Genomic DNA, 15,746 nt, shown 5'->3' on the forward strand with positions numbered 1-15,746 from the left:
GTACAGTGAACTGTAACTATCCATGCTTTCTCTCTCTCTCTTTCTTACTCATTTCGTTACTCTCTCTCTCACGCATTATTCAAAACACTGGTTCAGGAATGCACAGCTCTCTGCAGAAGATGACTTGAAATTTTTAGTTTGAATGAGGAAGTAGAAGGACTCCTAAGTAAAACTCAAGCAACAAAGTAAAAAAAAAAGTACTCACTGTGGGGAATTCTTCTTCTTTGGGAGAGTCCAGCTAAACTTGAAGCTATCTAATGCAGTACTGTAATAAATCCATTAATTGGGTCATAATGTTGCGTTTGTGATGTTTGTGATATAATTCCTTGACTTCCCCCTTGTGCAACCTCAACATCTTTACAGTATAAAGATTCTTGTGGCTTGGCTCAGTTCCATCGAAGCACCCTGACATTTTCTCACACACTTTACTCCCGGACATCACTTGATCCAGATCCTGCAGTCCTTCAGCACATCAAGGTGTTTGTAAATGTTCTGTCTCACTCTGTAATTAACTCATCTTAGCTGAAACTCAACAAAGAGCTTTTAGTGGGTGACATTAGAAAGGCCTAGGAACTGGTGTGCGCAAACACCGAAGGTCTCCTTGGAGTGTGATAACAGCGTCTCCAGAGATGTTGTTCAGTATCAGTAGGTGGAAGGAATGCATGCTGTGTGCAAACATCTTGAGGATATTCCTTTACACTCACAATTTTACGGTAATAGAGGAGCACGTGTGAAATGCTGACTTTAAACAAATGTGATGTACAATCCAATTCTGGGCTCGTTGTCATGGTCCTGGGGTTTTGTGTTTCTGGGATTTGAAAATTTTGTGAATAACTTCACTTTAGGTTTTTGTTTCAGTTCTGTTATTATGTTAGAATTTTAAGTTGTTTGTTTCTTTATCCTTGAGAAAACAAGGTTAAACCTACTATTATTTTATTATTCCAGTATTTTGTGAGTGAGTGTTAGTTTATGTGCTTTTGAGTCTGATTCCTGGTTTTACCTTATGACTAGTCTACTGATAGTTTTCTCTCTCTCATGTCTTGTTAATGACTGTTCCTCTGTTTCTTTCATGTCTACTGTGATCCTTCTGATCTCCCTGTTTAGTATTTGTCTTTGGTTTATTCCCTGTGTTACTTTGAAGATTAGTTTTGTTTCATGTGTCTCTCTCTCACACACAGCCTGTGTCATTTGTGCAGTCTTGTGATATTTTCTGTCTCATGTTTTTTTTTGGTTTTTCCCTTCTTTTTCCTTTTTCTTTTTTCTTTTAAATGCTATCCTAATTTCAGGATCTAAAAACATTTTTCTCTGATTTTATTAATTCTTTTTCTCCTGTTTCTACTGTAATTCATTCTCATCATTGTATACGTTTATCTTACACATCCTGCATTTATGGCCTCCACACAGATTCACACTCATTTTCAATCACAGTGGATATTTGATTTCTTTCTCAGGGCAACAAAGAAACAAACAAAAAACAAAAACAAACCTAAAACAAACATTGACAGCCAAATGCTGTTTTTCCTGACAGAAACTAAACTTTGCACCTTTATCACAAAAACAGATTATTCAAGTTGGTGATTATACATGAATATAGTTCAAAGGAAATGAACTGAAGTACTGTATACTACACATTTCATCTGCTTTAAGCACTAGGGGGCGCTGTTTATCAAACACGCGTACACACTTCACCGACGAGAACGCCCCCTCCTCCCCCCCTCCCAGCCCCTTCGAGTGCGCACAATAGGGCTTTATGAGGAGCGGCATCATAACGCTGTCTTCCTCTTCTTCTCCCTTTCTGCTGCTCGGCAACGAGCAATAAACAATAAAAAAAAATTGTTTCTTGAGAGTAGCTTGATTGTGTTGCCAACTTGCAGCTTGTAGGCGGTTAAACGAACTGAGTATGTTTAATGAAAAACATTTCCAAAGAATTAGCGCAAGTTTATGTCTCACTCTACTGCCCCCCTAACCCCAGCCCCCCACACAACTTTTTACTTAAATATTTCTCGAGGGCAAACATGTTTGAATCTTTTCATGGTTATAAAGCAATGCATTAAAACAAGCAATTTTAGAACATGGAGCTTGAATAATTAACAAAGCTCCAAAAAGGACTCGCAACTCCTTAGAATACTTCATACAGATTTGTACATCAGATACCGCTGGATTCAAAAGCAGGACAAAGAGTTGCAGATCCAGCATTTTCTATACGTTTGTGACCGTAACTAAAGTGGAGGAAAGCTATTGTCTTTGCATTTGTGCTTTTACAGTATCCGCCATGGCTGTTTTTCTCCAGCCAGAGCCAGTGAAGAGAAAGTAATTTCATTGTTCTCCAGTCGTTCTCTCAGCGGGATGGATGCACTTAGTTCTTCGGCATGAGTGGACATTATTTTGTTGCTGCGGCTCAAAAGGACCTCGTCAAATTGCACGGTGGCTGCAGACTGAATGTTGATTTCTCTTTCGTTTAGTTTTAACGTAACATTAAAATGACCAGGCCGCTGTCCGTGGTGCTGAATTCGATTTTGTGATCGGAAGAGCTGATATGGACAAAAACCTGTTACACAATATTTACACTCACTGCAACAGAAATCGCGTAGCATGCATTTTTCATTTCAGGTGTATGCAGCTGTTTTATTGAAATGTGTCTGATTCCAGACCTTATACAGGCCCTCGTTGAGGCTTATTTTACTTTTCCACTGTAATCTTGGCAGCAGCAGAGGGCCAAAATATTTTGAAACTCATATATTTATTTATGTATCTGAAACCTCACACACAAGCTAGAGAGAGAGCGCAAGGTTGGTGCTGTAAGTCTGTAAGTACCGAACAGTAGCTTGGGGGCGGTGTCCTGCTCACTAAAAGAGGAGTTAGTGAGCGCGCACGACTCCACTTAAATTTTACGCGTCACTTGTTCGTCCAGGCGTTTACACAGAAGATACCTCGTTTTCTGCACAAGCAGGACCATGCTGCACTTGGATTTTATATAGAAAATACAAATTTCACCTTAATAACATTATTTGATTATTATTATTATTTTTTAAAAAGGCAACAACAGCACAGAGCAGCAACAGCGTGTGTGGAGCAAGTGGTCCCAGAAAGATTTCCGTCATGGGAGCGTATGGATGGAGCTCAGCGCGTCTTGGCTTTGTCGTTTGGGGATTTTTGGCATTTTTCTGCGGAGAATTTGTTCCACAGGCTGAAGCAGGCTGCAGGGAGCGAGAGAGCCCAAACTGCTGCACCGGCCGGAACAACGAATGTTTTGAGTACTCCAGGAGGAAAACAGTGTGTTACTGCGATACCTACTGTCAGAAAACAAGAGACTGTTGCGAGGACTATCAGAGCGTTTGCCAAATATCTGGTGAGTTGTTTGCTCTGTTGAGCTCGCTGACATTTGATATCAGATAACAGCAGTTTTGTCTATTTGAAGTTTGAAAGCTCAAAGAGCGAGGAAGAAATAAGGTATGTAGTGTATATATGTTTTGAATCCTATCCAATGACTGCTGCTGTTCATTGTTGTTTAGTTTTGGGGAGGGATGGCTGCCACTGAGGTGACACGTAGGGAGTGAGACATACTACACGTAGCTGTTTTTAATATGCCCAATATGGCTCTTTGTTTTAAGTGACCAGCGAGAGGTGACTACTGTCTGCCTTGTGTGGTTTTACATTTGTAGCTTCGACTCATGACCTTCACATCACAGCTTCACATTGCACAGCCTGGACATTAAGTGGTCTGAGAGACCATAACAACATTAGTTTCGTCTTAAAGCCAGAAAAATGACCTTAAATTAGAAACACTCATTTGCTTATTCCTTAAAACGTATTTGTGGGCAACCCCCCATCATCAACCAGGCTTTTGCTATATATGGACAAATGAGGGAACAGACACCATGGAAACAGACTGCCAAAGATGGTCAGAATTACAGTGGAGCTATGTCTTAGATGTGACAGACAGGAAACACTCTGACCTGTAACAAAAGCAACTCTTATAGTGAAGTATTTGGCACTACTCAAGTTCACAAAGAGATTTCTCTGGCATAAATACCCTGAGAATGTGACCCTCTTAAGCACACTTGAGGGGTCAGTCCTAAAGGGAAAAGAGCTTTTAAACTGTGGAGCAATCCCACTATTATATACAAGCTGGTTTGAGTATTTTATCTGTTCTGTGATGTGAATAGGCTGCCCCATCCAGACTTCAATCACTAACTTAAAACTGTGTACACAACTAACACAAGGACAGTTGTAATACACTTCATTAGATCTCACTGTTTACTATAAAGAGCCCATAAACACCTGCTAATCAATTTTAGCTGTAATACTGCCGTTATCAGAGCTACACTAGTTTTTGTACAGGTTAAAGCTCAGCTAAGGAGCATATGGTAATACAAGGGATCTAAAATGGAATAAGGATCCAGCATTTCATCTTTGCTGTATTGTCAGGCTTTAGAAAAGCTAGGCCATGACAGGAGACTTCACTCAATGTCTTTAAAACAGATCAGGCTGGTGGCATAAAGTAGCATGAAGGATGAAGAGGATTATTCAGGAATGAAGACATATTAGTAAACAAGTAGAGAGAAGAATTTTGAATGCATTGCGAAACCAAAGGTCAGTATTAACTCCCCTTTTCAGCCACCTGCGTATGCTGGTTCTAGTTACGTGGGAGGGGCTTAGAAAAGAGAGGACTGCTTATTTCCAAACATTGGGAGGTTTTTTTCTTCTACTTTAAAAAAAATTCTCCTTTTTTGATTTACCCTATTGCATCTTTAGTCCTTTTGCATCATTAGGTTTAAGCCATTTTTGCATTTTCAGGATTCTTTACTTTAAATTAAACAATTGAGTTTCTGTAAATTTAGGCTGAATTAGACTTGAGTTTGTTTGTCTTTAAATATGCTCAAGTGAAGCAATTCATCTCAGTAAGTGCCATGTCTGCTTTTATTTTGTTTACAGTACTGTTGTAGTGATGTGGTCCTTTACTGCAGTGTGGTGGAAATGTTGGACTGAAATTGAAATGGGGGTAGATAAGCTAAAGTATTCATAAACATCAGTATATTACTTTAAATTGCACATGAAAGAGTTAAGATTAACATACACATGAGTTTTTCTTTTGGCTTTGCTCTCAATGCCAAGCTGTTTTTATTGTTATGGAAACATTAGAAAGTGGATTTTTTTTAACTAAATAAATAAACTCTACAGTGTTTGTAAAACCAGAGATGTGACTTTTTGAAAGCAAGGGAGGAAGCAACACTTTGTGAACAGACCCAGATTTCTTTTTAATTTAACAATCAGCTAGATTGCCATTCAGAAACATCATTTTGCCATTCACAAACCAGATCCATGTGTCTGACAAGCTGAATGTTAACAGGAAATGAGCTCAGGTTAGTGTGGAGCCATCATTGTAACAGCCTCTTATCTCAGCTCTTATCACAGCTCACAGCTGCCCTGTGCAGTTTTTTTTAATTTTTATTTCACAGTCTGAACATAAGAACGAACCCACATGGATCAATAAACATTTTGTATGCAATCTGAAAATCTTTACAGTAAAAACACAGCATTTATCGTCAGGCTTGGCTCTGCTCCATCCTAGCCCCCTGATATGTCCTCACCCACTTAACACTCAGAGTTGATCCTGAAGCTCTGCAACACATCAAGCAGTTTGTGTGTGACACTATTGGAGGCTGTAATTACCTCCTGTTTGCTGGAGCTCAACACAGTGCTTTGAGTGGGTGACATCAGAGCAGACACAGAAAAAAACATGGATATAAACACTCAGAGATGTTGTTAAAATGAAGGATTTGACAGGAGTGTGAACTGTGTGTAAACACAGAAGGACACTGTACAAGTTAAAGTAATGATTGAGCAAAATCAACTTGTTATAACATATAGCAAGCTGACATGATTTTTCTATTTTATGAACTTCATGTTTTGGTCATCAGTCTGGCTTATATAACTTCAGTAGTTGCAGGCTATTAATTTCCAAATGTACACCTCACAGCAAAAACTACTTGTAGGCATCTTTTGGCTGGTTTAGCAGGTTGAGCTGTTGGCCACCATTTTTTTTATTATTCTAGCCACAAACAAAAGTAAAAGTTTAAACCTCTCACTAATTAATGTTTATCTGAAAGGAAAACATCTCACAGTAAGATTAAGAACCAAGGAACAATGAGCTTTTGCTTCTGGCATCAGCACCTCAGAAAATTTGCTTATATTTTATAGAGACGTGCCAAATCTTTATTTGAAATCTTTGAAAGGTTTTTGCATTGGCAAAGATTGTGACCAGGAGGAAATGAGTTTTTAAAGACATACTTTGTATTGGTCAAAATCAGCACACCTTTTAAGTTGGTTTTGTCAGATTTCTCTGTTTATTCCATTCATGTATGAAATTAAACTGGATAATGCCCCCAAACAACTGCCAAATAAGGTCTCAGAGGCATTAAAGGATGGTTGAAGCGTGGTAACACTTGCTTCCAGAAGGACTTTGATGTTGTCTCCTGTTATAGAAGTGATTTTCATACACCAGTTTCAATCTTAACTCTATGGTTCCCATTACGATAAGCTCCCATTCCTCTTCATTGACTCTAGAGATCATTTGGGGCAGTATGAAGCAAGAAGGGGCAGCTTCTCTCTTCTACTGCAGCCTCTGGTGGTTCTCACCCTAACAGGAAAATACATTAAAGCCTCTGCATTTGGTACATGAGACTTTTGCTCATCATTCATCTCTCTCTCTCCTCTCTGTTTCTCTTTATTTTCTCTAGGGCACTGTGCAGTATGTTGTCATGCCACAATGTTTCCCTCTTTCCACCTAAGTTCACTCCCTCTTTTTCTTCCTTGCATCCCACATGTTCTCTGTTCTGCTAGTAGGGAATGTCTTTACATAATGAAGACTAAACAGGCCAGCTGTTGGATTTTTTTTTTTTTTGGGACAAATATGTTAAACACCTCTTGGCACTCACATGCTACATTTTGCAAATCTGATGTGCAGCATCTGGTTTCTTCTTGACAGGAAAACACTGCTGAGCTTGAAGGGCATTAACAGTTTTCACTCACTTACTGTACGCACAAATGAAGGTGCATATGCATATCACTAAATCGAAGGGGGCTTGCAAAGGGAAACTCCTGCCTTGGCTGTCTGTAGTGTTTGATTGCTGTGTTTGACTCTGTCCACCTATCATCAGGTAAAGGTCAAGGTAATTTCAGTACATTATTCCCTTTTTCTAGACTTCTTTCCTCTGCAGCTTCAAGGTTTTTGTCAGACTAATGGTGTTGGTGAGCAAATAGTGAGCATTTTCACACAGAGAACCTTTTTGTTTGACGAAAAATACAAAGATAATCTTTATTTTTTGTCAGCACTTCCATTTTTTTTAGTGTATGTCAAATCCGAAGCTCAGTTGAAGCAACTACACGAGTAATCTACTCAACTTTGTTAATGCTTCCATTCCTGAAAGGAAAAATTTAATCGTGTTTCACAGACAGACAAAGATCGCCTTATCTGTGAAGCCTCTAACTGTAATTCTTCTTTTTCTTTCTTGTTATAGTTTTTCTTCTTCACTTACCTTTTTTTTCACACACTATGTGTTTATACAAGTTCCTGCATTTAAGCATTAGATATTATTAATCTCTGGCTCTTTTCCACAGCATGTCTTTGTCCTGTCTTTCTCCCCTCAACCCCAGCCATTTGCAGCAGATGGCCGCCCTTCCTGCTTGTATATAGGAAACATTCACCTGCTATTAGGGCTCAGTCCAGTCTTCTCAACTCCTATTAACAGGCTTGAGGTTCCTGTTTTGGTGAAGATTATAAGGCTTGTCTGATGGGACCAAGGCCCAGACAGGGAAGGGAGGGTGACCGTGGAGGCTTTGAGGTGCAGTGGTCCTCCAGAGCAGCTGGACATCTGGGTCTCATCAGAGAAGAGATGGGGCTGGAAGGAAAGGGAGGGGGTGGGTGAGTGAGTGAAGCTCAGAACCAAAAAAAGGAGACAGATGGGGGGGAAGAACAAGGGAGAGTGGGGGACAACGTAATCAAAGGAGTGGAAGATAAAGCAAATTGGGCAGGCAGGTCTGAGACCCTAAAATGGAGGTAGAATTCAAGGAGAATAAAAGGAAAGGCAAAGGAATGCCATCCCAAAAGGCTATTATCCCACTGAAACAAGAGTGACTGGAGTTTGGCAGAAGTTGAGAGATAAAAGTGCTTATGTTGGATCATTGGTCATTGGTTCTGTTTAGTTTAATGCTGTCTGAGGCTTTGCCTGCTGCCTGAAAAATTAGTCATAGACAAGCAAAGTCCTTTCACTTTAAACTTTGACAGCAACCAGATTTGTACTGTGGTGCTGCTGGTTCACTGAAACGGACGACTTCCCTGTTTTCCATATTAATGACACTTACGGTAAACTGGTGAAAATAATCTTGATGAAAACAGAAAATAGAGAAATATCATTAGTTAAATTACAAAAATAGATTTAACCTGGACAGAATAATGCAGTTAAATTGCTCTCCAAAAATAAGAAAACGCACATCTAAAATCTATCTCAGAAACTCTGTTAAAAATATCAGCTTTTCCAAAAGACAAAAGCTGAACATGCTGGGAACAAGTGCCATTTGTTTCCTGTATTGGGGTCAGAGGTCAGAGGTGGTGGCAAGCTTTCGAACTGAAGACTTTCTCATTAACAATGCAAACAGGGGACAAGAGTGACTATGTGGGTTAGGCTGTCAGACTGTCAGCAGGGTTGACATGTGGGTGGTGGAATTGTTGCACTGGTTGTGCCAGAAGCAGACTGAGGGACCACCACAGCTTGGTAATTGCCTTCTGACCTCTGGCAAATCAGCCCAAATGGCTGAGACTCCCAGACAGGGCCTTAGTCCTGCTTATGTGTATGTCGGTGTCGATCACAGGGATAATAGCTGTTTCTCCTCCGGGTGTGGGAACTAGCCAACCCTATTGATTTCACTGCACGCTCTGCTATGAAGCAAATACCTCAACTGGACTCCTTGCTTGTGTTTTTCCCACCATGAGAAAGGAAAACAGCGGCATGAAAGCTGCCCGTGAACGTCAGAGGATGTAGCAGCGGGAAGGAAAGGCAAGAAGACAGGAGCAAGGATAAGAAGAGGTGGAGGAGGCAAGGGTAGGAAGCTGATACGGTTGTAGTGTCTAATGCCATCCCACCCTGAGTAATCTTTCAAGAAAGTGCATGTATCTCATCACGTTTACAGAGGCAAATGAGCATGCCTGTGTATTTTAGGGAAAGGATAGAAGAGGTTTAAGTGGGATGATTTATCAGACAGAAATTGTTTGCTGTGTGTGGTGATCTGGGAAAGGCGAGTGTCAGGTGGGCAGCACTAATGTGCAGGAATGCAGAGATTCCACTGTGGCTTTGTGGATCGGCTGTGTCACTGAGGCAGCTGCCCCCCCCCCCCCCCCTCCTCTCCGAACCCCCAACAGGACCATGGGAATGAACCAAACAGGCGGCATCTTGAAAGCACTCTCTCCCTCTCTCTCTCTCTGTCTCATGTTCACACACATAATTATTCACTCACGACATTGTATAGTGGGGTGAGTGTCTATTATAAAGACAGTGTAAGGGAGATTAAATGAAGAGGGAGGATTAGATTCAGTTATGGTATATTTATCCGCCCATTCCCTGTAATTTCACCACCAACGTCTACAAGCTTCAAGCTGGGTGCACCTGCTCTTATTGTCGCAAACTTTTATTTTAAAGGATGAAAACAGAAAAAGCTCTAAACCACAAATGTCAGGCTTTCTAAAAATATTATGGTGTATACATGCTTACAGCTGTTCACTGTTGTGTTGAACTTACCTGATTTGTTTATGTGTTTGTGAAGTATGCCCTTCCTTGTAAAAACAAGACTATTAAAATGTCTGCTCCTATTTAATCTCTGTGCTGAAAAGCTCTTGATTACTGCTGGAGTTTTGGGGCTTTGATCAAGGCAGTCATCTAAGTGATACAGCTTCCTCTTTGCTTGATGTAATTAACTAAATCAGCCTACTGAACAGGAAGTATGATTACTAAAACTGCTGTGTTTATGTGGCGTGCTGAGTTCACGGGCGTCCGTGTGTGTGTTTGCGTGTAAGTGTGGGGTAGAGGGAAACCAGAGAGAACAGGATGCAAAATTAGCCTCTTATTTAAATGGTCCCCCCACATTTGACCTCAGTTGCAGACTTCCTGAGTCTGGGGTTAGGCTGATCTGAAATAAGTACATGGTAGTGACCCAGTCACTCGCCACCTACCTACCCAAGTAAATGTTCAGTGGACTGGCATCAAAGTCTATATCAGGGCATCTGTTGCAGCTACACTTTAAGCTGTATGGTACATGACAGCAAAGATTAGGGGAAAGTTTGCAGCTCCCTCTGGACTACAGATAAATTCTTTTTCATAATTAGACCTCTTGTTTTACTATATCAGAAAGAAGGGTATCTTTCTTCTTAAACACCTCAGTCTTTTTAAATAAATGTAAATCTCACCTTGAATCCCCTAACTTTATTAAACAACCAGTAACACTGAAGAATCTATGAAGAAATATTACTTTATAATCCATTTAACTCCTGCAATCTTAAGCTAATCTATGGCTTTCTGATTCCCTAGCAGCCATTGACTGTGTGGTGGGATCATGGGGTCCCTGGTCATCATGCACATCTTCATGTGGAATTGGTAGCACGGAAAGGAGTCGCCAAGTATCTGTTCCCCCTAGAAATGGAGGTACACCCTGTCCTGATCTCAAACAACGTCGAGGATGCTTCGGAAACAACGCCATATGCAGCACCGCGAAAGGTGACAGCCTGACTTTTTCTGCATTTATGTATGTTACAGAGTTCAGTTCACTAGCACTGTTACAAATTAAACAAGCGCTTTGGTATTATCTGGGACAACTGTTAACTTTCTTTTGCTGTAAGAAACAAATCTTGAGTCTGCATGCTCCATCTGCCTGTCACTTTGCTGATGGAACAACTGAATTTCCCCACTGAGGAATAATAAAGGATATTCCTATTCTGTCTTCAGCTGTGCACTTTTCCAAGTAATTAAAAAACCTTAAGACAGGAAAACATTTTGAAAACTTACAAGGAAAGCTGAACTCACTTTACCTTAGAGCTGAGTTGCTCAGATTAAACAGTAGATGCCTTTATAAGTATGATCTTTACTGGATGCAACAGCTTATTAGACCTATTTGCCCTCTTTTTAATTCTCATCTGCCCGTGCTTATACCTGACTTCCAGAAGTCGCAAAAATCTTGCCTAATTCTTTCAAGAGGAACTTCAAGGACCCTTGGAGGAGACCACACATGCTGATGAAGGAGGAGAAGGCCAGGTAAGTCCTTTATCAAACCGCAAGATACCAGCTTTGTTTCATGTCTCTAGTGTAGGATTTGTCGGGGCAGTGGCAGGTGATTACAGATGCCCTTTTTTAAATGTTTGGTAATTTACTTGAGTTATTTTAGCCTGTGAGTCATGGTTAACGGCTTTGTCTGGCGAAATTATTACATAGAAATAACATAAAAGATTTTATTAAAATATAAAATCTTTTATGTACTTTCAGTAGCTTGAACTACATTTTAGTTGCAAGTGCTTTGGTTGTGTCTGAAATATTTTTTCAGCATTGATTATAGCTGGAACTTCTTTAAACAGTTTTTTTTGTGAATTGCAAAATAGTTGGCAGGTCAGTCAGCACTGCTGTAGAACCTTTGATTAAATATTTAATATGCATATTTGAGTTCATACCATCACCGTAATTATACAAACAGTAGCCTTTCTTTTCTTGCCAGCAAACTTTCAGATGCATCTCACTCAAGAATAAAGGCACTTATTCAACATTTTCCTTGCTTCCGCTAACTCCAAGGCTGGTGGATTTCACAACAGGTTCATACCATATTTTCCCCCAGTTTTTCCTTTATTTAAAGGTCAACTCTGAGCACCAAAAGATTAGGGAATACTGGCAAAGACTGAGGTTGCTATAGCAAGCACGTCCTCAAAATTACTTTGGGTGTGTAACATGAACTCTGTCATTGAATATTTGCATCAGGAGCTGACCTTTCCTGATAAGTCAGACGTAATCAATTTAAAAAGAAAAGCCTTCGCTGTATAAATTTGATCTTTGATCTAAGCTGATTACAAATCTTCTCATTATGTTCTCTGCGAAAAAATCTGAGCTGGCTTCCTGACAGCTTACAGCTTTTCTCAGTAATTAAAATGGACATTGGATACTTTTGTTTTGACTGAAACAAAACATCAGGGGACTGGGAGTGCATTACTCATAAATGGCATTGATTCAGCATGAATTTTACAGAGTAAGAGCAATTTCACACAGACATCTGGTATATTAATAGTGGTGTCTTTGAAATTAATTGAAGAAGTGAGGGTTAACAGCGATAACAGTGAAATGATGATCAGTTGTCTTTGGATGTATATTTAAATCTGGATATTAGTGGATATTAGAGACTGGACATTAAGACAAGGTCATTATAAAATAAGGGAGGATGGACCATAACACAAGGCTGTTATGCAGATTTAGCTTGTAAAAGCTCAGCAAAAGAAAATAATATCTGTCTGCAATTTTTAAGACAGAAATTTTAGTCAAAAAAAATAAGTATTTAACAGAAGGTTTCACTGTGGAAAAGTTAAGGAAACAAAGCAGAGACATCCCACTACAGACATGCAGACATATACTTTATGTCTTACAGGCAAACAGAGTAAGGATTTCATACATATTTACAACTTTCTGAAATATTTCTGAAATAATCTGAGGAAGAAATAAAGGGAAACTTCATGTTTTCTTTGACAAGTCACCCAAATTTGGGTAATATTTTGTCACACCTGTCTGAATCAGCTGCAAAATAAATAGCGGAATTAACCCATTTATCAGAAAAACAAGGCTTTATTTGTCCCTTTTACTGTGCAGACTGAGCTGTGATTACGATGGGATAATCCAGGCGATCAAGACACAAGTGAATCACTTGTGTTACTTATCAGCAAATTTTTACTTTGTTAAGTAATTAAAGTATTAAACTTGGGTCACCAGATACAGTCACGATAAAAGTAAAGTACACCTTTTTGAATTTTAATTTTTTAAGTATCAGGGAATAAAACAGTGTCAGATAAACAGCAATGCATGAGATATTACTCCATGTCATTATTTATTTAAAAAGCACCAAGTGAAAAGACAAAGAAGAAGAAGCAAAATGTGAAAAATAAGCACACCCAACGATTTTATAGCTTGTGAAAGCATATTTAGCAGCAATATCTTGAGAGTTGGTATGAGGCGTTTGTGCTGATTTGCTGCATTTAGATGTGCAAAACATCTCAACTCTGCAAAACTAAGCCATGCTGCCACGTTCCTTTTAGAGAGAAGAGGCTTTTCCCTGTCAATCATTACAAACCATCCATATTTCTTCAGACTTTTTCTGATTGTATTGTCACGAGTTTTAACATTTAGCATTCTAACTGAGAACTTTAAAGTCTGAGATGCAGTTTCTCTGAGCATTGCACAGTCTGATCTTGGGGTGAAGGGTTAAGCTATAAGTTTATCACACAGTGCGTCTGCATGTTGGCTTTTATTTTTGTTAAATAAACAAAGACAGAGTGTAATATGTCACATTTTATTCACCTGAGGTTGTATTTAATTAATTTTAAGACCAGCTAAGGACCAGATGATTATTATGCCTTGATATGTAAAACCTCTTAATTCAAAGAAGAGATACTTTGTTTGTACCATTAGTGTAACTTTAAACAAAGCAGGATATTTTTCAGAAACTGGAAAGCTTAAAACTGGCACATGCCCCTGTTTCTTCATCTGAACATTTTCCATCTGTGTTTTCTGTTTGAAATGCTCTGGTTTCATATGTGAGCATGAATGATGTGATTGACTGGATCATTGATGTGTTTCTGAGTCTCAAATATATTATTTGCCTTTGAGCATTATATTTTTGACTTGATAATGAATGCAGGTAAACAGAGTCTTCTACTTTGACACCTTCTTTCCCTTTCTTTACCCTTGCTTGCAGTTACTGTGTGCATCTGCAAGTGAAACAGGCTAGCGCGGCATGTAGACTCAAACTGTGGACCGCTCGACTGATGAGAGAGACTGCTGTCTGTGTGGAGTGTCAAAGTGATGCCATGGCAAAGTCAGATCGCTGTGGAGGCGATGGTGTAAGGGGCACCAGGTAAACAAGCTAACTGAAAGATAACTGAAGATATGTTCATCCATTACATTCCTAACTCAAGCTTAAGTTAAAAGGAATTTGTTACATGCCTGATGGGCTCCTCTGTTCTTTAGGACCTTCTGGTCAGCAGCTTCAGTCGCGGGCTGTCACGGTTCCTGGATTCGACAGTTTTCTTCTGAGCGCTGCCAGTGTTCTGACAACTCTTTCCTCTTTGTTTGAGGCGGCACGCTACTCTCAGCATCCTGCCAAGTGCAGGACAGCCCTGCCAGCCAAGCCAGACCCTCCAATCCAGATTACTGGATGGGTAACTCAAGGATATTAGCAGCATCCTGCCACTTTTTTTCTTTCACCTCATATTCTGTACTGTATAAACTCTTAAAGCACACATAAATTCTTGCATTTAACGTCTGATTTTACAGCCACGTAATTCTCCTCTAAAGCACAGCATCTATTTGCCTTTTTACCTCTGAGTCTTTGCTATCTACCTCCATCAATACAAGTGCATTTTCTAATGCATAATGTATAAATATAGAAATATATTATTTTGCTTTATACATTTTCTACTTATGATTGGTTTATGTAATGTATATGTGTCTATATAGCTTCAATAATTTGTATCCAACAGTGTAAACATCAGACATCTGTCATTTATCCCCAAACAGTCCTAAGTCATCAGTGGTTTTGGAGATACTAAAACTGATCATCAAAGTCATATCCAAACTAGGATCCTTCGCTCAGTATTTTGATGTTGTATCTTTTTTTATCCCAAAGGGCAAAGTTGAATATCAGGTACTGATTCTCAGGTGCTTAGATTTCAAGTCTCATTCATGTCTGCCTCTTCTGGTGGTCAGTCACAGATGTTTTCAGTAACATGACTCATAGCGGAGATCAATCACATCTGTTTAGACTTAATATTGCTGGAGAGGAAAAAGAGCCATATAAGCGAATTCACTGTGGTTCTGTCTGTCTTGTGTCCAAGACTTAAAAAATGCTTCATGATTACTCGCCCTGCTCACGGGGGAGTTTTATCAGAAGAGTATGATCCAAGATAAATATCGTGAACAGCCAACTCCTATATTTTTAATTAACCGAATCTCCTCCCAGCGCTCCCTACAGTTCCTTTACTTTTTTCAGTTCTGTTTTTGTTGTCTCTGTTGACTCTGTGTTTTCCCTCAAATAAAATACAGACTAACTACAGCTTTACCTTCTTGAGTTAAACGACACAGCATAAATTCCTGCATCTCTTTTGCTGTTGGGTTAAGAAGAAGGCAGGTGCAGTCATGTTATGGAAACCTGTTACTTTCTCTTTACATCCCCCATGTCTGTGTTTGTGTGTTTATTTATTATAAACCATGTGGTAATTTTATAAGTGCAGCACAGCATTTTCTGTACACTGTCCATTAGTGAAATAAAGAAAACTATACCGCCATATCTCCCTCTATTGTATGTCTATTGATGTGTGGATTTCACTGCATCATTGCATTCAGTTTGCAAATCCTTGCCACTGTTTTCCTTTACACACCTACAACATATCTGACTTCTCCCCTGTGCAGTAACTACTAGCATCAGCATGACACTGATAAGTATATTCCTGAGTT

General features: G+C 39.5%; 1 protein-coding gene across 2 annotated transcripts; it reads left to right on the forward strand.

Annotated features, from left to right (window-relative positions):
• The first annotated feature begins 2,907 nt into the window (after window positions 1-2,907).
• Window positions 2,908-15,580, forward strand: LOC147317695 (somatomedin-B and thrombospondin type-1 domain-containing protein). Of its 2 annotated transcripts, none has more exons than XM_086312947.1 (5): window positions 2,908-3,349; window positions 10,581-10,766; window positions 11,210-11,300; window positions 13,990-14,148; window positions 14,262-15,580. In XM_086312947.1, the coding sequence occupies exons 1-5, from the start codon at window positions 3,100-3,102 to the stop codon at window positions 14,365-14,367; spliced, it is 792 nt and encodes a 263-aa protein (XP_086169073.1). In that variant the 5' UTR covers window positions 2,908-3,099; the 3' UTR covers window positions 14,368-15,580. The 2 variants fall into 2 exon arrangements, with proteins under 2 accessions (XP_086169073.1, XP_086169074.1); XM_086312948.1 differs by having other exon boundaries at window positions 10,584-10,766.
• Window positions 15,581-15,746: the final 166 nt, after the last annotated feature.

Source organism: Aulonocara sp. 'chitande type north' Nkhata Bay, linkage group LG12, assembly GCF_057382095.1.
Source record: "Aulonocara sp. 'chitande type north' Nkhata Bay isolate Kocher_YH1m ecotype deep benthic linkage group LG12, A_spYH_male_GT1.1, whole genome shotgun sequence".
Taxonomy (NCBI): domain Eukaryota; kingdom Metazoa; phylum Chordata; class Actinopteri; order Cichliformes; family Cichlidae; genus Aulonocara; species Aulonocara sp. 'chitande type north' Nkhata Bay.

Excerpts from the sequence above, each read along its gene's own strand:
- LOC147317695 (XM_086312947.1), top strand. The coding sequence starts at position 3,100 with ATGGGAGCGTATGGATGGAGCTCAGCGCGTCTTGGCTTTGTCGTTTGG. Across the intron at positions 3,350-10,580 it reads GAGCGTTTGCCAAATATCTG|CAGCCATTGACTGTGTGGTG; the intron begins GTGAGTTGTTTG and ends CTGATTCCCTAG. Across the intron at positions 11,301-13,989 it reads ATGAAGGAGGAGAAGGCCAG|TTACTGTGTGCATCTGCAAG; the intron begins GTAAGTCCTTTA and ends CCTTGCTTGCAG.